The sequence below is a fragment of the Hemiscyllium ocellatum genome, chromosome 28, assembly GCF_020745735.1.
Source record: "Hemiscyllium ocellatum isolate sHemOce1 chromosome 28, sHemOce1.pat.X.cur, whole genome shotgun sequence".
NCBI lineage: Eukaryota > Metazoa > Chordata > Chondrichthyes > Orectolobiformes > Hemiscylliidae > Hemiscyllium > Hemiscyllium ocellatum.
In genome coordinates, this window is record NC_083428.1 from 28,606,554 (window position 1) to 28,631,402 (window position 24,849).

General features: G+C 40.6%; 2 protein-coding genes across 4 annotated transcripts; one reads left to right on the forward strand and one right to left on the reverse strand.

The window, feature by feature from the left end:
- pole4 (polymerase (DNA-directed), epsilon 4, accessory subunit) lies at window positions 1-10,249 on the forward strand. 3 transcript variants are annotated; one of them, XR_009646172.1, is made up of 5 exons: window positions 1-241; window positions 2,879-2,963; window positions 4,144-4,185; window positions 6,877-6,960; window positions 9,667-10,249. XR_009646172.1 is itself a non-coding variant. In XM_060846065.1 (5 exons), exons 1-4 carry the CDS (start codon window positions 38-40, stop codon window positions 4,318-4,320), a joined length of 384 nt encoding a protein of 127 aa, XP_060702048.1. In that variant the 5' UTR covers window positions 1-37; the 3' UTR covers window positions 4,321-4,326; window positions 6,877-10,249. The 3 variants fall into 3 exon arrangements, 2 of the variants coding, with proteins under 2 accessions (XP_060702048.1, XP_060702049.1); XM_060846065.1 differs by adding an exon at window positions 4,268-4,326 and having other exon boundaries at window positions 6,877-10,249; XM_060846066.1 differs by having other exon boundaries at window positions 6,877-10,249.
- On the reverse strand, window positions 9,416-15,710 carry admp (anti-dorsalizing morphogenic protein). The gene is made up of 6 exons (XM_060846591.1): window positions 15,431-15,710; window positions 15,187-15,332; window positions 14,353-14,475; window positions 11,942-12,142; window positions 11,283-11,314; window positions 9,416-10,132 (listed from the first exon to the last, which is right to left on the reverse strand). Exons 1-6 carry the CDS (start codon window positions 15,708-15,710, stop codon window positions 9,763-9,765), a joined length of 1,152 nt encoding a protein of 383 aa, XP_060702574.1. The 3' UTR covers window positions 9,416-9,762.
- Window positions 15,711-24,849: the final 9,139 nt, after the last annotated feature.

Here is a 24,849-nt window from a genome sequence, read left to right on the forward strand (position 1 = left end):
TCGGAGAGCAGCAGGCGGTGAGGCGGGAAGGCGGTTGATGGAGGAACGCGAGAGCGGAGTGGGGCTGCAGCAAGCGGGGGAGTCGGCGCAGAGCCTGCAGCCGGAGGTCGAGGTGGAGAGGCCGGGCCTGCAGCATAAACTGCTCCGGCTGCCGCTGAGCCGGATCAAGGGACTGATGAAGGCTGATCCCGATGTGTCGCTGGCGAGCCAGGAGGCCGTGTTCGCCATCGGCAAGGCCACGGTGAGTGAGTGGTGGCCACCCCGACCCCCTGGAGAGAGCCATCGGCGGCCGCTAGAGGCCCTGACGGTCACTGTGACCTCCTCCCGGGTGCAGTCCATTGGGTCTCTGCCCGCGTTCCTTCATTGATCATGGTCTGGGCTGGTCGGTGAAGGTGCAGAGTATATTTACCAGAATAATCTCCAGCAGTTAAATTACAAATAGAGACGACACAAATTAAGAAAAAAAATGTAAAATGCTGGACATTTTACCAGAACTTCTCTAGTGTAGCCCATTCCTGGATAATAGGTTAAACATCAATTACTCTAGAGACCTGGCCACTAAAATAAAACTCAAACGTTGGTGCAGTTTCTGAACCGTTATCAATATAACTTTTCCCCGTTTATATAGATGCTACTAGATTAAAGAGCATCATCAAAATGATAGAGCCCGACTTTTAAAAATAAAACGGACTCATCAACATACAAAGGCTTCATCAGAGGCTCACTGATGATGTTGGGGGTCAAGATCAGAGTGGTGCTGGAAAAGCACAGCAGGTCAGGCAGCATCTGAGGAGCAGGAAAGTCGATGTTTCAGGCAAAAGCTCTTCATCAGGATGAGGCTGGGAGCCTCAGGGGTGGAGAGATAAATGAGGAGGGGGGCTGGAGAAAGGTAGCTAAGAGTGCAATAGGTGGATGGAGGTGATAGGTCAGAGGGGACGGTGGAACGGATAGATGGGAAGGAAGATTGGCAGGTGGGACAGGTCATTAGGGCGGTGCTGAGCTGGAAGGTTGGGTCTGGGGTAAGGGTGGGAGGGAGAATGAGGAAACTGGTGAAATCCACGTTGATGCCATGGGGTTTGTTGGGACAGATCCTCTGTCCCCGTGTTCGTTTGGAGGAGAGAGACACCGGGTCTGATTAAAAGTATAAACAGGTTTAATGAGAGAGAATCGTACACAGTACAGTGAGGTGTCTAGCTCACTGGAGAAGGCGTGTTCTGCCTATTTTTTTAATTTGTCTATCCTTTTGTTCTCTCACATTCCAGAGTTACATCCTTATTTGGTAAAATGCAGAATTTTCGTGTGTCATTGGTTCTCACCTGATAACGTTCTATTACCTCAGTTTGAGCTACGTGCGTTTAGACATGGCTCCAATGTCCTGTTATCTCTCACCCTCCCTGGGGCTTCTTCAGGCTATGCCATCAGCTTTTCAGTCTGTTCTTAGTGTAACATAATGGCTTACTGTTGTCTAGTGAAGCCAACAAGTTCCAGACTTGCTAATACTACCTTACGTGAGCACTACCTAACAATAAAGTTTCTTACACTATCTAACCTTAATAATGGATCCCAACAGGCTGAAGGGTCCCAAGGCGAAAGATAAGGCATTCTTCCTTCAGGCATCGGGTGGTGAGGAAGCGGCGGTGGAGGAGGCTCAGGACCTGCATGTCCTTGGCAGAGTGGGAGACTGAGTTGAAATGTTTAGCCACAGGGCAGTGGGGTTGATTGATGTGGATGTCCCGGAGATGTTCTCTGAAGCATTTTGTAGAGGAGACCGCATTGGGAACAACTGTACAGTAAATGACCTGTGTGGAAATGCGGGTGAAACTTTGATAGATATGAAAGGCTCCTTTCTGGCCTTGGATGGAGGCGAAGGGGGTGGGGGGGGAGGTTTTGCAGTTGCTGCGGTGACAAGGGCAGGTGCCAGGAAGGGAGGGTGGGTTATTAAGGGGTGTGGACATGACCAGGTAGTCGCGGAGGGAACAATCTTTACGGAAAGTGGATGGGGTGGGGACGGAAACATATCTCTGGTGGCGGGGTCTGTTTGTAGGTGGCGCAAATGGTGGAGGTTGCTGGGGTGGAAGGTGAGGACCAAGGGGTTTTGACCATGTTGCGTCTGAGGGGTGGGGTTCGAGGGTTGAGGTGCAGAGCGTGGATGAAATACGTGGAGAGCATCATCAACCGTGTGGGAGGGGAAATTGTGGTCTTTAAAGAAGGAGGCCAGTTGATGTGTTCTGTTGTGGAACTGGTCCTCCTGGGACCATATGAGGTGAAGGAATTGGGAATAATGGATAGCATTTTTGCAGGAGGTAGGGTGGGAGGAGGTGTAATCCAGGTAGCTGTGGGGGTCACTGATGATGTTACCTAGTATGGTGATGAAACGTCTGAAAATAAACCTTCTAGCTCAGCAAACTTACATCCAGAACCTCAACCTGAGCTGCGAATCTTCTCAAAACTTGCTATCTTTTTCCATAAATCAGTCATGTATATCTGTTTAGCATTTTAGAAGTTCTAATTTTAATTTTTCAGCTTCAGTTAATTTATATCACTTATAAAGACTGATATGATGTATAATCATTAAATTCTTGATGACAGTGACATTGCTCACCTTGCATAAGAATGCGTTAATTTAGATTAAGACTTAAGGAAACTTCAATCTTGGCATCATATTATTAATTGCTAATGAGGCAAAAGCAACCTGTCTCTGTGGGGAGGGATACAAAGGTTTGCCTGAGGGAGGAAATGCTGCTTCTGCTCAGGAAAGAGATTAGAGCTGTAGGAGAGTTGGAGCTGTATACTGGGTTCCTTGAGAGAGAGAGAGAACGTATTCTGAACAAACTGGGTATCCCATTGACTGAACAATGTATTTGGTTTCTCCCAACAGGAACTATTTGTTGAAGTGATTGCGAAGGATGCATATTCATTCGCTTTGCGGGGAAAACGCAAAACTATCCAGCGAAAGGATGTGGGTGAGTCTGCCAGCAATTTGTTATTCCAGACTGCTACTTTGTTGTCAGAGTATACTCAAGAGTCTTTCTAGGATTATAACTTTTGTGAGTGGCTGAGTTTTAAAGTCATACAGCCATAGAGATGTACAGAACAGAATCAGAACCTTTGGTCAAACTCATCCATGCTGACCAGATATCCTAAATTAATCAAGCCACACTTGCCAGCTTTTGGCCCGTATCGCTTTAACCCCCTCCCATTTATATACCCGTCCAGATGACTTTTAAATATTGTAATTGTACCAATTTCCACCGCTTCCTCTGGCAGTTCATTCCATACACGCACCACCCTCTTCATGAAAAGGTTGCCATTTAGATCCCTTTTAAATCTTTCTCCTCATCTTAAACTTATGATCTCTAGTTTTAGAACCTCCTACCCTGGGGAAAAGACCTTGACTATTAATCCTATCCATGCCCCTCATGATTTTATAAACTTCTTTATGATCACCACTCAGCCTCTGATGCTCGAGGGGACATAGCTTTAAATTGAGGGGCGATAAATATAGCTCAAATGTCCGATGTAGTTGTTTTACTCAGGGTATAGTGAAGTGGAATGCACTGCCTGCAACAATAGTAACTGCAACTTTAAGGGCATTTAAATGTCATTGGATAGGCATATGGACGAGCATAGAATAGTGTGGGTTAGATGGACTTCAGATTGGTTCCACAGGTTGGTACGGTATGGCCTGTACTGCACTGTAACGTTCTATGCTCTGTGCTCTATTCAGCCTCACCCTATACTCAAACCTTCCAAACCTGTGAACTGTGAACCTGCACTCCTCGTTTACTTTGTTTGGCAACACTCTCCAGGACCTTACCTTTAAGTGTGTAAGTCCTGTCCTGATTCGCAGCACTAAAATGTAGCACCTCACATATATCTGGATTAAACTCCATCTGCCATTTTTGGCCCATCTGATCAAGGTCTTGTTGTACTCTTAGTAACCTTCTTCAGTGTCCATTACACCATCAATTTTGGTGTCATCTGCAAACTTGCTAACCATACTTCCTGTATTCACATCCAAATCACTTAAGTGCTGAGCTAAGTTTGTTTGCGGAGTGGGGGTGCAAAGGTGAAATAGTCAGTTGTTGTTTTGTTTGGAAGTTATCCAAATTGCTAGATGGTTTATTTTTATTTCTCTTTCAGACAATGCAGTTGATGCTACAGATGAATTTGCATTTTTGGAAGGTGAGTGCTTCCTCATTGCTTCACAGCTTTAACTTTGTTTTGTCTGTCATTTTCTCCTAATTCTTCTGTCAATCCTTCTTAGCCCAGGGGAGAAGGCATTGCTGCAACAAGGTGCAACAGACAAAATTATCTTAAGTTGAGGTACTAATATGAATGCTCAAACTTGTTGAATTCCACGATCTTTCAAGACTGTTGTTCATCTTTCATGGAAGCAATAATTCTACTAATACAATGTACCGTTCTATTCACTCAATCACTTCTCTAACCTATTCTTAAAAGTACTCTTAATCAAACTGTTGGGACATCTTTTTTTATTCATGATGAGGGAGTCGCTGGCTAGACCAGCATTTATTACCTAACACTAATTGCCCAGAGAGCAGTTAAGAGTTAACCACATTGATGTGGGTCTGGAATCACATGTAGGCCAGATCAAATGAGGACATTAGTGATCAGATGCGTTTCTGAGCCAACAGTCCAGCAATAATACCAATAGGCCATCATCTCCCCTTAATGAGGCACAGCTGACACACATGGGACTTGAACCCAGACCTTTTGGCCCACTGATGGGAGCATTACCTCTGATACAAGATCTGCTTACCCTATTCTTAACTATTGACATACTTTTTGCTTTATTCATATTTTGGTATTGCACTTCACAGCTTCACATTTGTTTTTTTATCCTAACTTGCTTGTTTATAATCTTCTTTCGTTCCCCTGTAAATAGTTTCTGTACATTGTCACACCTCTTTATGATTTTAGTATTTATCACATCACTCATAATAGTATTGTACCCAATTGTGACCTTATGATTATATTCACTATGCCATTTTGACTCTTATTTTAAACATCTTAAAACTCAATATTGTATAAGCTTATCTCTTTACACTCTTATCCTGCTGCTTTTAATGTCTTATTTATCTGAATTCCAAATCCCTCTTCATTTCCACATTGCCTGGCTTTCACTTCAATTACTAGGTTATTACATTTCTCGCTCAATTCTCCCTCTCAAACAACTCAAAATAATTAACAGACTGTGAACTACTTTGAGACGTGCTCAGATCACTAATGTGAAATGTTAATGCTGTTTGCTTCTTAGAATTAACTTTACTGTCACATGTACTCACATGAGTATAGTGAAAAGTTTACAAGTCACCACTTACGGTACCATGTTAGGTACAAGAGTACGTAAGCACAGATTCTTAAGTATAGATTCTTAGGGGTACATTAGAAAAATTCAAAATCATAGGAATAAAATAAATAAATGAATGTGTTTTTTAATTAAGAATTGCAGTCCTTCCAACCCAGTCTGCGACAGTACCTAGCCTCCAGACTACAAAAGGACTAAAAAATTACATAAATAGAGTTCATCATCTGAACAAGGGGTCTACAACACAAATACACTGCTTTTGCAAAGTCCCCAGCCAGAAGTCTTTGCTCCAGGCACCACGTCCACCGAGTCGAAGCTTCAGGCACCACCACCATCACTGCATCCAAAGACCCCCCGAGTCCCCACTACTGGCCTACCACAGGTAGAAACCTTTTTTTGGGCACAGTCATGACTAGTGACCCTCCGAGTCCAGGCACTAGGCCTACCGCAGTCAGGAATCATCACTCCGGGCACTGTCACCACCGCAGTTAATCAACATTTCTCCTGATTCCCCATGACATCAGAAAATAACAAAAAACGCCATTCCCCCTCCTATCTTTCTATCCTTCCTATAGTATCTATATCCTATACTCTACCAGTCTTGTGCATCCCTGAGCTACGTTTCCATAATAGCTATGATATCCCAGTTCCATGTTGTCAACCATGCCCTAAATTCATCTGCCTTGCCTGTCAGGCCTGTTGCATTGAAGTAGTATGACCTGAGGGGTAACTTATTCATGCAGAGGGTGGTGCATGTATGGAGCAAGCTGCTAGAGGAAATGATGGAAGTGAATACAATTATAATGTTTAAAAGGCCTCTGGTTATATGAATACAAGGGATTTAGAGGCATATGGGCCAAATGTTGGCAATTAGGACTGGGAAATCAATTGGGAGGAGTGGGACCAAAGAGTCTGTTTCCATATTGTATGACTGACTATCTAATGAAGACAAAATGGAAAGAAAAGAAAAAGATAGCAGATAAGCTCCAGGCTCCTGGGCTTAGGACCCCACCTGCTGCATTGCTACCCCACTGCTATCTTGAGAAAGAATCACAAATACTGTATAACTTTGAAATTTTGGGCCTTTGTTCGTTTCATATTTTCTGCGTTTGCAGTGTTTTGCTTTTGATTCAATTAATTTTTTCTTTCTCTCTCTCCCTTCACTTTCTTGCCCCCTCCGTCTTTTTCCTCCTGTATGGTTATGCTTGTATGCCACACTTTATTTCGTGGTTATCTTTCTTGATATAGAATTTTTTTACTGGCACTTTTGTTGGCTCTTAATGGGAAAAGTAGTGTGTGAATGAAGAAAATTGGTTTCCACCCTGATTGTTTTGAAATGATGATTCTAAATGATCTGATTGTTTGAGTCCCTAAATCAGTTTGATCCAAGGAACACCATTATTTTTCCCAGGTTCTGATGGTGCCACTGCAATTCTATAAAGGTGGACTTTGCAATAGTCACTGTTTCTTGGTCTGCATTTTGTTAACATAATTGCTTCCTGTGTGTATGTTCCAGAGAATTTCAGTGCACTTTATTCTTCCAGGAACTCTGGACTGAATTGGAACCAAGCTTCACAAGAGGCCAAATTGACTATAGAGAGCTGTGTTCAAAGGTTCTCACTATATGTGTATGTATATTTTGTATAATCTGTAAAAAGGTTGTTGTATCTGTAATGATTGATTCCAGATGTGAATGTTTGCAATTATATGACTATATTATGAAGCTTTTGTGATTTTATCTTAATCATGCACATCCTAACCACAATCATGCTGCTGCTGAGGTTAGGATGTGCACGCATAAAACAAAATCCCAACACATAACGCAGAATCAATAGTGTACGCAAAACAGATCATCACTTGGAATATATCTGTAATGCAAAGCTAGCATCACCACCTAATGATATATTATCCTAGAAGGTGTGCTGACACAACAAAAAGCTTCAGGGCACAGGCTTTTACATTATTGCAGTTGTACAGGATATGATCTGAAACCTGTACTGCTTAAGTGTGGAAACTTAACTGCCTTGACCCTCAGTTAATTCCAACCTGAAATATATTCTAACAGAACTGCTATTCTATTCGTTCATGTTAGTTTCCAACTCACTTCCAGATGAACTTCCTGTGCATTGCAGGAGGGTGTTAATATTGAAATACAATTATGTAATTTTGTCAGTGATTTCAGACCCTAATGGTATTTATTCGACTTGAAGTCAGCTTTGTATCACTACAGTACATGATGTCAAATAACACAAGTCATACTTTGCATCCTTTTTTTTTTGAACCAAGATTACTCCAATCCCACAGCCCACAATTTTTCATTACCGTCAACCGGTTTGGTCGCTTGTCTACCTGATAGTAATATACTTGAGGAATCCATTGTAATATCTATTTGTAGGGTTATTGGCCAGTAAACAATATACCTGTTGCTACATGCACAAGGGATTTTGTGCTGTCCTATCAGCACTGCAATATGAATTTGCTGGTGAAGGGTGAGAATTATAGGTCAACTTGTGTAATGTCTAATATCTTGATGACCTATTTTCAAGTGATAATCTTCTTTGTGTAATCCCTCATAACCTAATTCCACTAATTTAATATGCCATGTGCTGTATCATGTTTTGTCTAACCTCCCTGCCCCCCCCACCTTCAAATTACAAGAATGCAAAGGGTCTTCAATAAATACTATTAAATTAACAATGACCAGAATTTGTTAAACTGGATTCAAAGTTGGTCATAATGCCTGTTAATGCTAATGGCCAGGAAGAGTCCAGTTTGAGAGTCAAGTTTTAAAGGATAGTTATCGATTAAAGAAAACTGTGCTTTATCTTTTGAATAAGTTCAATTTTTAATGACCTTTGTGATTGTTAGTTGAGTCCTTCACTTTGCTGTACATTTCCTCGTGTTCATTCTTGATGTGAGTTGACTTTGTTTTCTCTCATCATTTTCTATTTTCTTAGCTTTTGATTTCAGAGGTTATTGGTCCAGGTCTTGTGCATGAGCACACAAGGCTGACCTTGTCAATGTTGTAACAAATGAAAATCTATTAATAAGTTCGTTGGAGAGCTGAAGAAAGACAGGGCTGTGGTTGCAAAGCGTAACAGTCAGAAATTCCTTAACCACTTTATCCATGAGAGGTTTTTCAGAAAGAAGCTGGGAAACATCATAACATAAATGGATTTAAGCTATCACCTGCTTAAGATAGTAAGCATTCTACATGATTAAAGTTATCAATTCTAGACTGGCTGAAAGCTTTTATATTTGAATAAATGCTAAGAATAGATGGAACATATCCCTGAATACTAAATGGATAAGCTGTGTAATTGTAGGTGTGATGTTGGCAATCATTGAGGATATTGATAAACAAAAGGCAGAGACCATAAGATTTCAAATGGGTTAACATGATTTCCATATTTATACATATCCTTAAAACAGTCAACTAGAGTTTACGAATAGTATTCAGAACTGCTGCAGGTCTTTCTCTGCTTCTAAGAATGAGGTTTACTAATGTTTGAGGATGTTTGGATTCCGGTAATAGCCTGAATATAGTAATATAGGTTGCTACAAGCAATCAAGGTGAGGCATGCTTTACAACCTTTGTGCATGAGATTTTAGGAGAGATGAGAAATTGCATTTCAGTTTATGAAAGTGGGTAGACCAAGAATAATGAGGTGAAGGGAAGGGTGAAACAGCAAAAACGAGCAATGCCTTTTATGCCATTAGAAGAAAACAAACTGGAGTTTTGAGATAGTGAAAATAACAGAAAACCAGTGAAGGAAGATGAGAGTATCACTTGAGCAGTAAGAGACCAAGGAGCAGTGAGAGAATTGAATTTCAGTTCATGGTAGAAATGAGAATTAATGAAACAGTGAAGACTTGGGAGTATAATAGTGGAGGTGGGAAAGTAAATTATTAACTAGAGTCTGAGAGAGAGTGTGATTGAAAGGTGGAAAGAGACAAGATAATATCAGTGAAGGAGTGAAGTAATAAAAAAACTGAAGATAAATGAAACAAAACTGAAATCATGCTGTTTGTTCACATTATATTCTTGTTTGAAAGTTTACAAATGTGTTGAAGTCACCAATCCTATTATGCTATATGTATTCTGTATAATACATCAATTTACATTAATCAATGCCAGAATTACTCTTGATCCTGATATATTAATACATCTGTATAACACTATATACACATTTACACATTTTATAACTCATTCTGCAGTCTGCACACATTGCTTTAGGGATTGACCTTTTTCTTTAAAGCCATTTCTCAGACCAACACTTTTCTTGCATGGTAAGCATTTTTAAAACGATTGCTATTAACCCCATTGCTTTCAGATCTCCTGAGGATGCTGGTTTCTCACCTCAGGAGCTAGACATTATGCAAGACTGGGATGGTTATGAGAACTCAGTGAATGAGGGGTCCATAATGAGTTAATGGCACCCACAGCTTCCAGCAACCATGTCATCATACTGTTTCAGGACGACGTTTTCATCATCATCAAAATAGAGAAGATTAATGGAGAAGAGTTTGTCTGGGATACAGCATGGAGATGCCACATCATTAGCTAGTTTAAGAGCATTGATAATAGACTGGACAGTGGCATGATTGGTTGGTCTCATATTTTGGCCCAGTGGGAAGAAACATGCTCCTTTACAATGATAAGCATTGTAACCTCGAGGGGAGATAATCCAACCAGACCAGCCAATCTCTTCAAAGTCTACATATAGAGGATGCCTTTGACATGCTTGGAAATGCAAGGACCTTGTGTTTCGGTTCTGGCTTGCTTTGTTCTGGAGTGTTCTGTGAGAGAGAAACGGAATCTCTGTGGCCATATCTGTAAATGTGGAGTATAATGAGTTAAGTCATCTCATGTATTCAGGGACCATTTATAAAGAAAAATCTTTTCTTGCCCTTTAAGATACCAGCACCATTTGTTTTTTTTTAAAGCAAATGTTGTAGACTTTGGCATTGTGTATTTTCAGCATTTTTCAATTATAGAGGAGCTGTGATTATCCGGCACTCGATTATCTATCTGAATATCGGATAATCCGGCAAGATTCAAGGTCCCAAAGCTCGGCTAAACTGTTATCCAAAATTTGATTAACCTAATGAAATACTCCCTGTCTGCGTCCTTTGGATAATTGAAGTTCCTCTATATTTCAGCTGCAGAGAAGGAAATAAACTTAATCTGACCTGAAACTTTTACTCAGGTTTGACAGTTTCCTTTGGAAGGAAAAACAAAGTATTTTCTGTTTTTATTAATGCCCTCTGTATGTGTGTGTCAGCAAGGATTCTTGACTGAAACTAGTTTTTGGAAAGTTAAATCTTGTTGTGCTGGATTATGGTAATACTCCAAGCAAGGAATCTTTGAATTTTTTAGATTAATCTCTTAAACAAGCATTACTACCAGGAGACAGAGGGAGAGAATAGCTTTTCCTTTTACACCTGTTATTGATCTGTAATCTATACTCCAGGTGTTGACCTACCTTTGAGATTACTAACAACTTTAAAACCAACCATGGATCTGTCAGGTAGATACAATAGTGCTTGATGGCTCAAAACAGTCAAGTGAGAGAACAGTTCCAGTGCATGTCTGGCAGAAAATTCACTGTTTGGAAAGTCTAGGTCATTGTGTCTGAATCTGCCATCTGGAATGAGGGATTGCAGTCATGTTTTCAAACTCCTCCCACATAACTCTGCTAATGACTCACTCAGCTTCCTTGCTCTTTCTGGCATGGTATTACCTTCCAGTCAGCCACACATTGACTGTTACAACTGACATTACTCCGATTCCTGTTTTGTAGTAAGTATTTGAAATAATAAAGGAAGAGCCCTCAAGTCAGTCAATCCATCCATTGTAAAACCATATAGCTTTCCCTTACTGTGAACAGTACTTTGGGTGTTCTTGCAATAGATGGACTGCACCTTTTCAGGGTGGCAACTCACTAACATTTTAGGGCAGTTAGGGATGGGTAACAAATGCTTGTTTTGCCAGTGACTCCATCATCCCACGAAAGGTGTAAAAAAAATTACAATAGTTCTGCAATGCCTCTTCCAATTCACCGCAAGCATTAGTTGTCTATTCGGGCCAACGTCTTCTGCTAAGCACTTAGATGTGGGTCAGATGCAGAAGTAATTTAGAATTTTAAAAAGCCAATTGCTACATGGGATGTAAGGGTATTAATTAGGTTTAAAAATAAATAGTTACCATGTAAGGTGAGGGAGAATGAATTGGCTGTCCTGTTCTTTATAGAAGTAAAGTGATTGCACTGTTGTTGTGGTTTTTCACTTTGCCTCAGTCTGGCAGTCCTGAATTTTGTCTGAACTAATGTATCAGATTAAGAATTAGACCTATAATTTTTCATGTTGTGTCCAGCTGGGCAGCACACAGGACAGGTGCCATAATTTAAAGTTAATTACTTTTATATAAATGAAGAGAATTATACTTTTGGCTCTTAAATAAGTTTGAAGGAAGACTGTCAATAAGTGACCCAAATGAGACTGAAACCAACTAGTTAAAGCAGGAGCCTAATTACAGCTTTTTGTGAATGTGTTTAAACAGAGTACAGTAGTGAGGTGGATCTTATCTTTGGTACCAATCATAAGGACTTTACCTTTTCGTGACGGGGAAGTGGTAATCCCTCTCCTCTCCTCGTCTGTGAAGAGGACCAGCATTGGTTGCTTGCTGCTGTGATGATCTCGTCCTGTGGCAAAACGGACAAAATGATTGCTGGTCTGCTGCCCAGCCAGAGTTTGCACAATGACCATCAAGCCTTTGTTGCTCTTTATATCCTGTGTCCATGCATATACCTGCACAAATAAAGAAATCTTCCATCAATCTAATACAGCAAGTGTTTCATGCAGGTTATAATTCCCTCTATTGTATCTCATGAACACTGTCAAATCAGCTGCAGCAGATGTCAGAAACCGAACAAAATTCCTTTTACTCATTCCAAGCTATGTGTCTTCACCATCAACCCCAGAACAACAGCTCCTATTGCACCAAAGAGACATTTCCATTTTCCATTTGCAACACCGATATATCTGAGGTCATTGGGCTCTGCATTGCTCACATATCTCGAATAAGGAAAACCCTGATTAAGTTGTCAATACCTTTGAAAGACAGCTTTTTCATGTCCATTATATGCAAACCTATCCACTTTGTGTGAAGTTCATATCATATGTCCTTTTGTACCACTTAAAACTGTTCTTGCTTTAGTATCTTATCGCATATTTAAACAAGACATTGGATTAATTTTATCAGTGTCATTGAATTTACACAAAGCTTGAGTCACCGTTTTGAGGTTTAAGAAGTCATTCCTGAGGAACTCAATTGTTGTGCATCAATCCCATGATTTAACTATGTACCATCTGTAGATTGAATATTACTTTCCTTCCTTTTTATAGCCAAAACAGGGTGCTATTTATTTTGCAGTTTTAGCACTATTCTTTCTGACATAATTGACTGGTTGGATATTTGCTGTAGAGCCACAGATGTTAATCCAGTGTAGTTTACAGAGTCAATAGTTTGATTATTTCTATCCAGCATTCAGTGAGCTCTTTATCCTCACACAGACCCCTAAATCTGGTTCATTATACCAGAGCACAACTGGCATCTGTATGCTGGTTAGTATGCACATTCTGTTGAAGCGTATTGGTAAAGGCTGAAATACTGATACTGTTACTCTTACAAATAACAAAAAGAGTTCTAAGATTGTAATCTGTGTAGTTTCATATCCCTAACAAGGAGAAACATCTATCTAACACCTAATGTGTCAAGTTATAACAAGATTCTGTGCAGTTACTACAATATATTTTTCTATTTTATATGAGAAGGACTGTAATGTTTAACTTTTAAATGTCTTTATTTTTCTATTTTGTACTTGAGTACATTGTATCTGATTTTGTGCACTTTTCACTCCTGTAAGTTACTCCTGAAAATTGGTTCACTTACTGCTGATACAGCAGCAGTTGCTGTGATTATTCTCTCAGCTGTAATAATCAATACAAAGTACTGTACATAGATGTTTCTGTGGACTGTTTCTATGGAACAGAAGGCCATTCATCTCATGAATGTTGGGTTCCCATAGCGTGGCCTCGTCAGTCACATTCCCCTGTTTGAGCCCTGTAGCATTGCAAGTTTATTTCAATTACCCATACTATTTCATTGGTTGTTTCCATGTCTACCATACTCCAGGACGGCAAGTTTCTGGCTATTGCCACTACTAGGTTTTTAAAAAATGTTCTTCCTCTCATTCTCCTCTGTTCCCGAGACTTTGTACCAGCTAAGGGGAAGTGTGGTTGTTTTCTTGTCTTAGCTTATTTACTCAAATTGTGATCTGAATTCCTCTGTATTATCCAAGGAGAACAGTCCCAAGCCTTTGCAACCTAACTTTGTAAACCTCCTCTCCACCCTCTCAATGGCCTTCCCATCTTTTGTCAAGTGTGGTGACCAGAACTGGACACTAGTACAGTTGTGGCCTAATCAGAGCACTATAAAGATTGAGTGTAACCTCCTATAGATTTAATGTAGTACTTTCAAAAAGCTGACAGAAACAGGAAGAAGTGTTTGTGGAAACTGTTGGATTTTAAATTTTAGCAGTAAACCCTATGTTAAATGAGACCATTAAATAATGTTTTTTACTGTTCATCTAATTAAGAAATATGAGGGCCTTAGAACAGGGAAAATGTATTTCCTTCATAAATCATTCAGCACTAACATTACAAGGTCCTTTCCAAGCCACTCACTATCCTGACTTGAAAATATATTGCCTTCCCTTCACTGTCTCTGGATCAAAATCCTGGTCTTCCATCTTTAATGACATTGAGAGTATTAATGTATCATGCCAAATGATTGTGAAAACAGTTAGTTTGGACACTAACAAGATAATGGTACAAGTTGACATGATTCCTGTTGCATCTTCCTAGAGGGCACAGTGATTAGGGATATTGTGGGTATATCATATTTCAAAAGCTATTCCTGTAAGTTTTATTAAATGTTGTGATCCAATGTAACTTACAGCCTTGGTGATTGTGAAGACCTCCCATGTGCTGTCATGGACTGCCAGTATTCTGGATGACAGCAGTCGTAATTCCTCTGCTGTAGATGTGTTATTACTGTCCAGTATCTGGTAGACACTGACCTAAAATAGAGTTTACAGCTCAGGCAAGTTGTTACAGCTAATTATATTTTTTAAAATAGAAGAAAACAAATTAAAATCGCTGCACTGCTCCTGATCATGAATGATTTCCACATTCTTTACATCTGGTTGCAAAAACTGTCTTGTTTCTTATGTGGTGCAGCAGTGCACACTGAAGTAGTGACATATCGCTTACCTCCTGCCCAAGCCAATTATTCCTACCTGTTTTATGTTGTGCATTCACGCCAATATTCGACCAGTTACGCTGCTGTATGTGAAACGTGGCAGAATCAGTGTAAACAATCCAGTGATCATATCAAATTCAGATAAAATTTCCTTCTTTAAGTACGCAACTGATGTTTTGGGCAGTCCCTCATTCATACATAGAACGCATACTTGACGCTTTGGGTCAGTTTTAACTTTGTGAAAATGGGTGATCAGGAACATAATATCTATTTAACGAACAGAGAATGGTGTTAAATGGCCGTGTTGTTTCACCCACGGTGGGAGGACTTAAACTGCAGAGAAATGGTTTTGGTTTCTCAATTTTTTCCCCCGACTGTTTACTGAATTACATTCTGACTTTTATGTCCCTTTGAACTTCTTCCCGGCTTGCCTCCTCTGCCTCTCTCTTTCCTAAGGACATTCTGAGTGAAACGGTTCTCTCCCTTATTGTGAGGTAGTGTCGTTTGAAGAGCCTTGCCCCGCTCTTACCTGACAGAAGTGTTGTTGCCTTTCATACAGGTTATCCTGAAAGAGTCGACCTCTCAATTTGAAGAGGTGCAGCTGAGCGGTAAGAATGGTTTCGCTCTTAGCCACACTGGACAGGTTGAAAAAGAACTGGAACTGCTGGCTGCGAGCTGGGAAAGAAAAAATGTAAAGATGAGCAAAGTGGGGCGGGGGAGTTGTCAGTAACCACGTCTTTACTTAACACAACATGGGTCAGCTAGGCTCTCACTTCTATCCAGGAAGCTGCGCACCGTGTTTCCCACGAGTAAATCAGGTTGCTTGGTCACTCCGTCCACGTCTGCAACTGCATTGTAAAGGTCCAGCATATACTGAGGGGGCTGGCGGGCCCTGTGAGGGGACTGTGGGGCGTCCTCCATCCCGAAGACCTCGAGCAGCCTCTTCAGTGCGTGGGATCGGAACTGCTGGCTGTGACCTGGCAAACTGGCGGCGCAATTCGGCCGCAGGGACATGAGCAGGAGCAACAGCGAGGCTGCGAGTCTACAGCACATGGCACACTGTCAACCGAGAGTGGGCAGTGGGACAGCGGCCACCGAGGGAGCCGCAATATAATGAAAACCCACCCCCTGTGCAGCCCATTAGAGTGGAATATGCAAACGGACAATTAGTGAGTGTGAGGGATCGGCCTCTCCTGCTAACGAGGTGTGATTCCAAAGCCAGGAAGGACCTTGCTTTTCAAGTGTAATACACATTGACCCTGGCCCCACATGAAGAGCCTCCCTCCCGATTGTATTCGCCCAGTCGGGGCCACTTTCTAAACCCTTGCGTGATTAATTTTCGCTAATGAAACCATTAGCTGTACAAACAGAGGGTGCTGACATTTTTGAAAGGGACAAGGTCAGAGAAATAGCTTTTGCAAACAGGTTAAAGAGTGGAAAGGGAAAATTAAACTCAAGAAAGATTGAATTGGCAAAGTACCCTAGATCAGGGAGGGAGATGTCAGATGCCTAAGTAGAAACTGTTGGGTTAAGGGCTAAATTGAGACCTGTTCTCATGCTGGTAGTATGTAAATGCTCTGGTGTAAAACGAATGGACCGTTTCTTCCTCCAAGTGCACAAGCAGCTGATAATCAGGTGGCCCTGCAGAAACACAAAGTATGTTGGATCCTGTGGGACAACATTCTATTGCATTTCACACATAACAACAAATGTAATGACATTTGGTCCATCATATATAGAAATAACTTCTGAATGAAGCACGATTTCTTTTGGAAGGAAAAAAAGATAAAAATCTACATACTCTTCTGCAATAAGGGAGATTGCAGTGTCAATTCATTTAGTCCAAGGAAAATGTCTTCATGCTTCAGATTTGTAATGTTGCCCTTCCACCTCCTTTGGTTTTCCATGTGTTTTCATCTGCTCTGGGCTTCCTTACCCAAACACACTGCGATGTTCAAATGGATTGTATTAACATTAGGTGGGAAATGAAGACCTGAATAATGCCATTCATGGTGTGAAACTCCTTCTACAGCTGAGGAAATACATTAGAAGGCCTTTGGTGGTGTTCTAATGAAAGAAGTGTGTCTGGCAATATGCGTGCAGCAAAAAAAAGCAACAGATCATCTCTTTTTTAAAATACTGGTTGAAGGATATAAAATAGTCAGATATTGGGAGAATGATGCTGTTTTTCTTAGGGTAGTGGGGTCTTTTATGTCCACCTGAAAATTAATACAAGGCTGTAGTTTTATATCGAAGGTGGAAAATATAACTGCAGCAATCCCTCAGCACTGCATTGGAGTGAGACTTAAACCTACAGTATCATGTCTCGGAAGAGAGAGTGCTACTATTAAGTCATAGCTATACCAGATGATAATGCTGCAGTTGTAAAAATGAAGCATCTAAGTGACTGTACAGTGGTTGAGGTGATATTGCTTGTTTGGGCTAGCTGAAACTTGTTGGTCTTCCAGTGTGATGAGTTGACCATAATTGAGTGTTGCAGACTGGCATGTTCCAAGTCCCAGGACAATGTGATGAAGAACGCACTAAAGCTTGGGGCAGCTGCTGCCAAAGCACAGTGGAAAAAGACCACAGTCTAAGGTCTTCCAGCTAAATTATAATGAGAGGTTGTTTGTTTTTCAGAACCTCTCTGTGTCTCAAAATGAACATAAATAGTTTTCTGCTTTTATAGAAAATGCTTTTTTTTTGCAACTGTCGAAAAGCTCTGACAACTGTCAAAATTCCAAAGTTTTGTTTCTTTATCTCTGCAAGGATTGTACAGAATTGATTTAGAATATTTGTATATATTTCTAGATGATTTTCATCAATAAGTATATATTTTCAATAAACAGTGGTTGAAGTGATGATTCATTACAGACATGCAGTAACAGTACAAAAGCAAAATACTGCGCATGCTAGAAATTGGACTCAAAAACAGTAAATGCTGGAAACAGCAGATCTGTCAGCATTTTGTGACAGTAAATTCCTATTGAATAGCTGATCATTTCTCTGGATTAAGACCAAGATTGAACATTATGGCTTCCATTTAATGCTTCTTGGCTTTCTGAAAAAAATTCCCACAACAGTGGTTTTGTGAGGTGATAGAACTCCAGGGACAGCAAACAAAAATTAAAAGAAGAGAGAACAACAGCTGGATAATTAAGACAAACAAAAACCTGATAACAAACTGAAAGGTATGATTTTACCTGAAGTATAAAGGGAATAGAGCTTTATGTCAGAAAGAATGCAAATGAATTTGGTTTCTAAAAATCTCCTGATTCTATATCCAATAGGAAAGAACATCTTTGGAAATCTCTTACAAAAAGTACCTGTATGTGACAAGAGTGAGGATCACTTCCTCAAAGCCATGATAAACCAAGCATCGAAGATCAAGTTCAATCTGATTTGTCCTTGTATTTCTTATTTACAGATTTGCTCTCTGTGAATTGTATAGGCTTGGAGGTTTGCACAGATCTTATTGCTTACACCATGCATGCCCAGCCTTTTTACTTGAGGGGCCACATTTCAATTTCTCCCTCACTTTGGGGGAGGGTGTGTAGTTCAGTGAGCAAATTTCAGAAAGATGAGGTTGCTCACAACAGTAAACATCATGTGAATCTCAGGAGATCCAAAGCAATAAACTAATAATTTAACTGAATAATTTTAAAAAGTCCATTAGAAAATGCCAAGCCTCACAGCCAACTAATAAGAGCACTCTTTTGCCCTTGGAATTCAATTGGAGGGTGGGGGGGGGTGTGTGGATTTGGACGTGGGTTGTCTTTCAACTTGAAATTTAATTTGCTGCAAGCCTTGTAGATAGGTTTTGCAGATTGGAAGGTGGAAAGAAAAAGTAAAGGACAGATGTATATATGTCTCAATCTTTCTTAATGACCCACCCATCCCAAAAGATTCCCTAGTGGCTCTTTAGTTGAACGTATTGAGCAGCAAACATCGGAGAGAACTGGCTTCTTATTGGAGTGGCGGCTGCTTGCAGAATGTTCACGTTACACATACCCATATTTATAAAAAGGCTCAGCATGCCATACATCTGGGCAGGTGGGACCTGTTGAATAAGCCTAGACAAGACTAGGCTAGTTAATACCTTGAACCTTTTTGCAATCAAATTAAGACCAATCTTCAAATCAATACCATCTTTGGCACATTTAGATTAGATTCCCTACAGTGTGGAAACAGGCCCTTCAGCCCAACCAGTCCACACCGACCCTTCGAGGAGTAACCCACCCACACCCATTTCCCTCTGATGAATGCACCTAGCAGTATGGGCAATTTAGCGTGGCCAATTCACCTAACCTGCACATCTTTGGACTGTGGGAGGAAACCGGAGCACCCGGAGGAAACCCATGCAGACACGGGGAGAATGTGCAAACTCCACACAGACAGTCGCCCGAGGCTGGAACCGAACCTGGGACCCTAGTGCTGTGTGGCACTGAGCCACCATGCCGCCCCCAAATTTAATGATTTAATTTGATGATTTTATGGAATAATCCTGACAATTTCAATTTGAAACATTTTAATTGCCCCAACATCCTAGACTTTTGGGGAAAGGAGTGCCACTTTTCAGCAAACCTGAAAATGAAAATATTTGCTCCTGAATGACGAGGCAGCATTTTTAAGATTGTCCTGAATTTCTCTGCCGGGGAAATACCTTATCTGTACCTGCAACAAAAACACCAGAACTGAAATAACTCTCAATCTTTTAAACTCAAAGTAATACAAATCAATCTTGATGCAATTGTCCTCTTTATTTAAACTGTTAAGCTCCAGTAGCATTTTGATTGATCAGTGCTGTAACCCCTACCAGGTTAATGCATCCTTGACACCTGTACACTGGAAAACATACTCCTTTGTAAGTTTGCTGTCATGTGAAGTGATCATATATACTGCATATTTTCTTATCGTAGATCAAATCTTTTGAAAGAGATGAAGTAAAGCTTCTGGGTTTCCTTTAATTTGTTTGTTAGATGACAAGGAATGTTCACTCCTTACCACTTCATTTGGGACATTTGAGGCCAGTAGTGAAAAAAGATGAGAAGTACTAAAATAACAGATTCCCAGCAAAATCAGCATTCAATAGAAATTCACCAGGCTAGGCTGAAGAATTTGTTGGGAATCTCAGTAGTAATGGCGGTGAAGCATTACCTTACTGGTAAAAGATCAGAAAAATAAAGTCTTTATGAGCATAACCCAGGCCCGATTTCTAATCCATCTATTTGCTTCTGGTAAACTCCACACTCCTGGCATAGCTTCATAAAAGGTCGACAACTGTACCTTCACTTTAGGGAATCCCTGAGGATTGACAATGACTTGCTTCTGCTCCAATTTGAAAGGCTCTGGAATGGCTGTTTAGACTAATCTGTAGATTCTACCATGGGTGGGACAGGTGGTGCTTGAAATGTTGGATGGATATTTGGAAATTTGTATACTCCCTTCAGCACCTCAACTTCCCCGAGCACATTCCTGGTGAAATCACTGGATGTGCTAGCTGCCCTCATGAACTAGCCTTCTCCCTCTTCTTCAGGTACAAGCCAGGGTTTCCTATGGCAAGGATGTTTGACCTTTCAGATTAGCTTTAACGACATCCCTCAAATTATGCTATAACTGTAGGTAAAGGTAACTGTCACTCCAAGCAGAGCAATTGCAATCAGGAGTCTGGTGTCAGGGATATGAATGATGTGTCCCACTAGCAGAAATTGTTTTTTTAGTGTTTAGCACCTTGATGCTGAGCAAGTTGACCTGCTACTAATCCATACAGAGCCTAGATTTGATCCTTGGTGAGAAGAACTTTGTATGATGTTTATGTGGTGTAACCAAATTAGTGTGACATTAGTAACTCGCAGTGTTGCCTCATAACTTTATTGGTCAGTGCTTTAAGTATAAGAGTTGGGATGTCACGTTGCAGCTGTACAGTATATTAGTTTGCGACTTTTGGAATTCTGCAGACAAGTCTGGTCTCCCTGCTATAGGAAGGATGTTGTGAAACTTGAAAGGGTTCAGAAAAGATTTACAAGGATATTGCCAGGGTTGGAGAGTTTGAGCCACAGGAAGAGGCTAAATAGGCTAGGGCATTACAGAGGTTTATAAAATCATGAGGGGCATGGATTGGGTGAAGAGACAAGGTATTTTCCCCAAGGTGAGGGAGTCCAAAACTAGAGGGCATAGGTTTAAGGTGAGAGGAGAAAGATTTAAAAGAGACCTAAAGGCAACTTCTTCACGCTGAGGGTGGTGCCAGTATGGAATGAGCTGCCAGAGGAAGTGGTGGAGGCTGGTACAATTACAACATTTAAAAGGCATCTGGATGGGTATATGAATAGGAAGGGTTTAGAGAGATATGGGCCAAATGCTAGCAAATTGGACTAGATTTGTTTAGGATACCTGGTTGGATGAGTTGAACCAAAGGGTCTGTTTCCATGCTGTACAGCTCTATGACTCTAATTAATATGAATAACACTGACAGCTATGAAATGTCAAATTTTGCAGATGACATGAAACCTAAATGTAGTAAACACAGAGGAGCAATGTTTCCTCTAAGCTGTATGGACATGCACACTGATCAGTGTAGCAACGCATGGACTTCTTAAGTTTCAGAGTACTGCCATTCATGGACCTTGGACATCTGTGCAGAAGAAAAATAAGTAGAGGAACATATCTGAGGAGGCTAGTAACAGACTTCAGGAAAGCAAACATTCTAGCTATATGGGCAAAATAAATTTAACAGATGTGAAAAATGATACATTTTGGTAGGTTGAATGAAGCAATGTATGAACTCAGTGCTACAATTTTAAACATTGTTTGGAAAGGTGGTGGAAACAGATTTAATTTTACCATTCAAAATGGAGTTGAAAATGTACCTTTTCAGGGCTGTGGGGACAAAGCAGGGAAATGGAGCTGATTGAGGAGTTTGTTCAAAGCTCTGGCACATGTTTCATGGGCCAAATGGTCTTATTTGTCCCACATCATTCTGTAATCCTATGATAATCGAGAGCAGTGTAGAATCCCTGCAATGTGGAAACAGGCCATTTGGAGCAAAATGTCCGTACCAACCCTTCCACCCAGATCAATTTCCTATTACTCAGACATTTCCTCAGACTAATGACCCTCACCTACACATCCCTGAACACTATGGACAATTTAGCATGGCCACATTACCTTACCTGCACATGTTTGGAAGAAACTGGAGCACCCAGAGGAAATCCACACCGACACGGGGAGAATGAACAAACTCCACACAGATAGTCACATGAGGATGGGATCAAACCTGGGTTCCTGGCACTGTGAGACAGCAGTGCTAACCACTGAGCCACCATGCTGCCCCAATACATGCCAAATATTTCTTGGAAAAGGAGAACACTGGGCATTTTTCTGGAACAAAACCTTTAAAGCACTTCTCTTGTCAGCTAATTTATTATGTCAAAGACTAGTCAGCAATTTATTCTTTCCCTTCGTGTCCATATTAAAATAAGAGGAAATTTCATCTCTCTGTCAGAGAGTAGTTATATGGAGTAGTTTAACCCTAATTCCTAGTGCCTCCATACCACCTGGTTCAAATTGGTAGTCCTCTACTTTTTGTCATTTGCATAAATTATTTGGATGCGAGCATAAGAGGTACAGTTAGTAAGTTTGCAGATGACACCAAAATTGGAGGTGTAGTGGACAGCGAAGAGGGTTACCTCAGATTACACAGGATCTTGACCAGATAGGCCAATGGACTGAGAAGTGGCAGATGGAGTTTGATTCAGATAAATGCAAGGTGCTGCATTTTGGGAAAGCAAATCTTAGCAGGACTTCTACACTTAATGGTAATGTTCTAGGGAGTGTTGCTGAACAAAGAGACCTTGGAGTGCAGGTGCATAGCTCCTTGAAAGTGGAGACTCAGGTAGATAGGATAGTGAAGAAGGCGTTTGGTATGCTTTCCTTTATCGGTCAGAATATGAGTACAGGATTTGGGAGGTCATGTTGTGGCTGTACAGAACATTGGTTAGACCACTGTTAGAATATTGTGTGCAATCCTGGTCTCCTTCCTATCGGAAAGATGTTGTGAAACTTGAAAGGGTTCAGAAAAGATTTACAAGGATGTTGCCAGGATTGGAGGATCTGAGCAAAAGGGAGAGGTTGAATAGGCCATGGTTGTTTTCTCTGGAGCGCCGGAGGCTGAGGGGTGATATTATAGAGGTTTACAAAATTATGAGGGGCATGGATAGGGTAAATAGGCAAAGTCTTTTCCTTGGGGTTGGGGAGTGCAGAACTAGAGGGCATAGGTTTACGGTGAGAGGGGAAAGATATAAAAGTGATCTGAGGAGCAACTTTTTCACACAGAGTGGTACTTGTATGGAATGAGCTGCCAGAGGAAGTGGTGGAGGTTGGTACAATTGCAACATTTAGGAGTCATTTGAATGGGTATATGAATAGGAAGGGTATGGAGGGATATGGGCCGGATGCTGGCAGGTAGGACTAGATTGGGTTGGGATATCTGGTCGGCAAGGATGGGTTGGACCGAAAGGTCTGTTTCCATGCTGTACATCTCTATCACTCTATGACTGTATTAGGACATCAGAAATAACAGTAGACATTACAGTAATGGGTGATCTGAGGTTGAAGTAATGATAGTAATAACAAACAGTATTTATATAATACCTTTCAAGTCTTTATGATGTTCCCAAGTGTTTTATAGCCAAAGTAATTTTTAAGTTTGCTCTGTGATAATGTAGGAAGATTTTAACTATGCACTAGGTACATCTGTGTCATAAATAGATTCTTTAGAAATAGATTGACAGATTAAATACATCTTCTTCCAAGCACTTATGAACCTGGGTTGTATCTGAACTGAGAGTGATTGCTGCTGACAATGGAGGATAAAGTAAGAAATAGTCAATTTCTTATCAGTGATGTTTCTCAGCTTGAGCAGAGAACCTCATTCCTAGAATATTTTAAATTTGCAAACATTAAATTCAACTGAAAAGCTCCAATCTGAAAGACTACACACTGTAGATAATAAATGTTGTAAATCGAGTATGGTTTCACAGTGCTTCAATGAGTTCTATTTATGTGAATTATGTTATCATCTAAGTGTTGCATTACAGAATCACCTCAGGACCATTTCATCAAACCACTGTTTGTGAACAGCTTTAAAGGACCATCCTGCTGCGTTCTAGCTGTCAGCATCCAACACTGATTTCAGCCAGTGGCAGGAGAAAATAAGTGAAGCTTCATTTAATTGTCATTTTTGATTAGTCTTTTTTTATATCCATCAATTAATTTCAGGCATTGAAGGTTTTGTTAAGCAATTCTTATTTTAATGGTTAAGCATCATTAACCTAAAACTGAATAGTTGAGTTGAGGTATCTCTGTAGTACCTAACTTATCAGAAACTGCAAATTGACAAATCCAATAATGAAGTCAATACTGAAAATTCTGGAAATACTCAAGGAATCTGGCAGTATCTGTGGAAAAAGAAACAGAGTTAATGTTTCAGCTCTAAGGATGGGTAGTAAAAACTGGCCTAACCATGGACTCCTACATCCTTAAATGCATACTACAGAAGACTTTTAGAATACTGCATACAATTCTGATACCCTTCTACAGGAAGGATGTTGTTAAACTTGAGATGATGCAGAAAAAATTAACAAGAATGTTTCCAGATTGGAGGGTTTGCGTTGTAAAGAGAGACTGAATAGACTGGAGTTGTTTTCTCTAGAACACCAGAGGCTGAGAGGGGACCTTATAGGGGTTTATAAAATCATGAGGGTCATGGATAAGATGAATAGCCAAGGTCTTTTTCCCAGGGCAGAGGAGTCCAAAACTAAAAGGACATGAGGGGTAACTTTTTTTTTGCAATTTATTGTCAGGTGTTTTTTTTCCAAAAAATGAAAAGCTTTATAAGTCACCATACCACAGTGCCTAAATTAATGACAGAAGTTATAAGTTATAAGTAAGAAGAAAGAAAGTAAAAGTTTGGGATACACTGGAAAACTGGACCAAGAGCACCATGCAGCACTGGGCTGAGACAGGCCCATCACACCGAAGTCTGCTCGAATGCCCGGAAGCTGCTGAAGAAGACCTCCACATGGGACCTCCAGACTCCAGCTGAAACCGCCCCTCCTGGACCACGACATTATGACATCGCCACACTGGAAGACTGCTCCAGCAGGCACCAGGCCTACACTGCCAATCCGAGCTG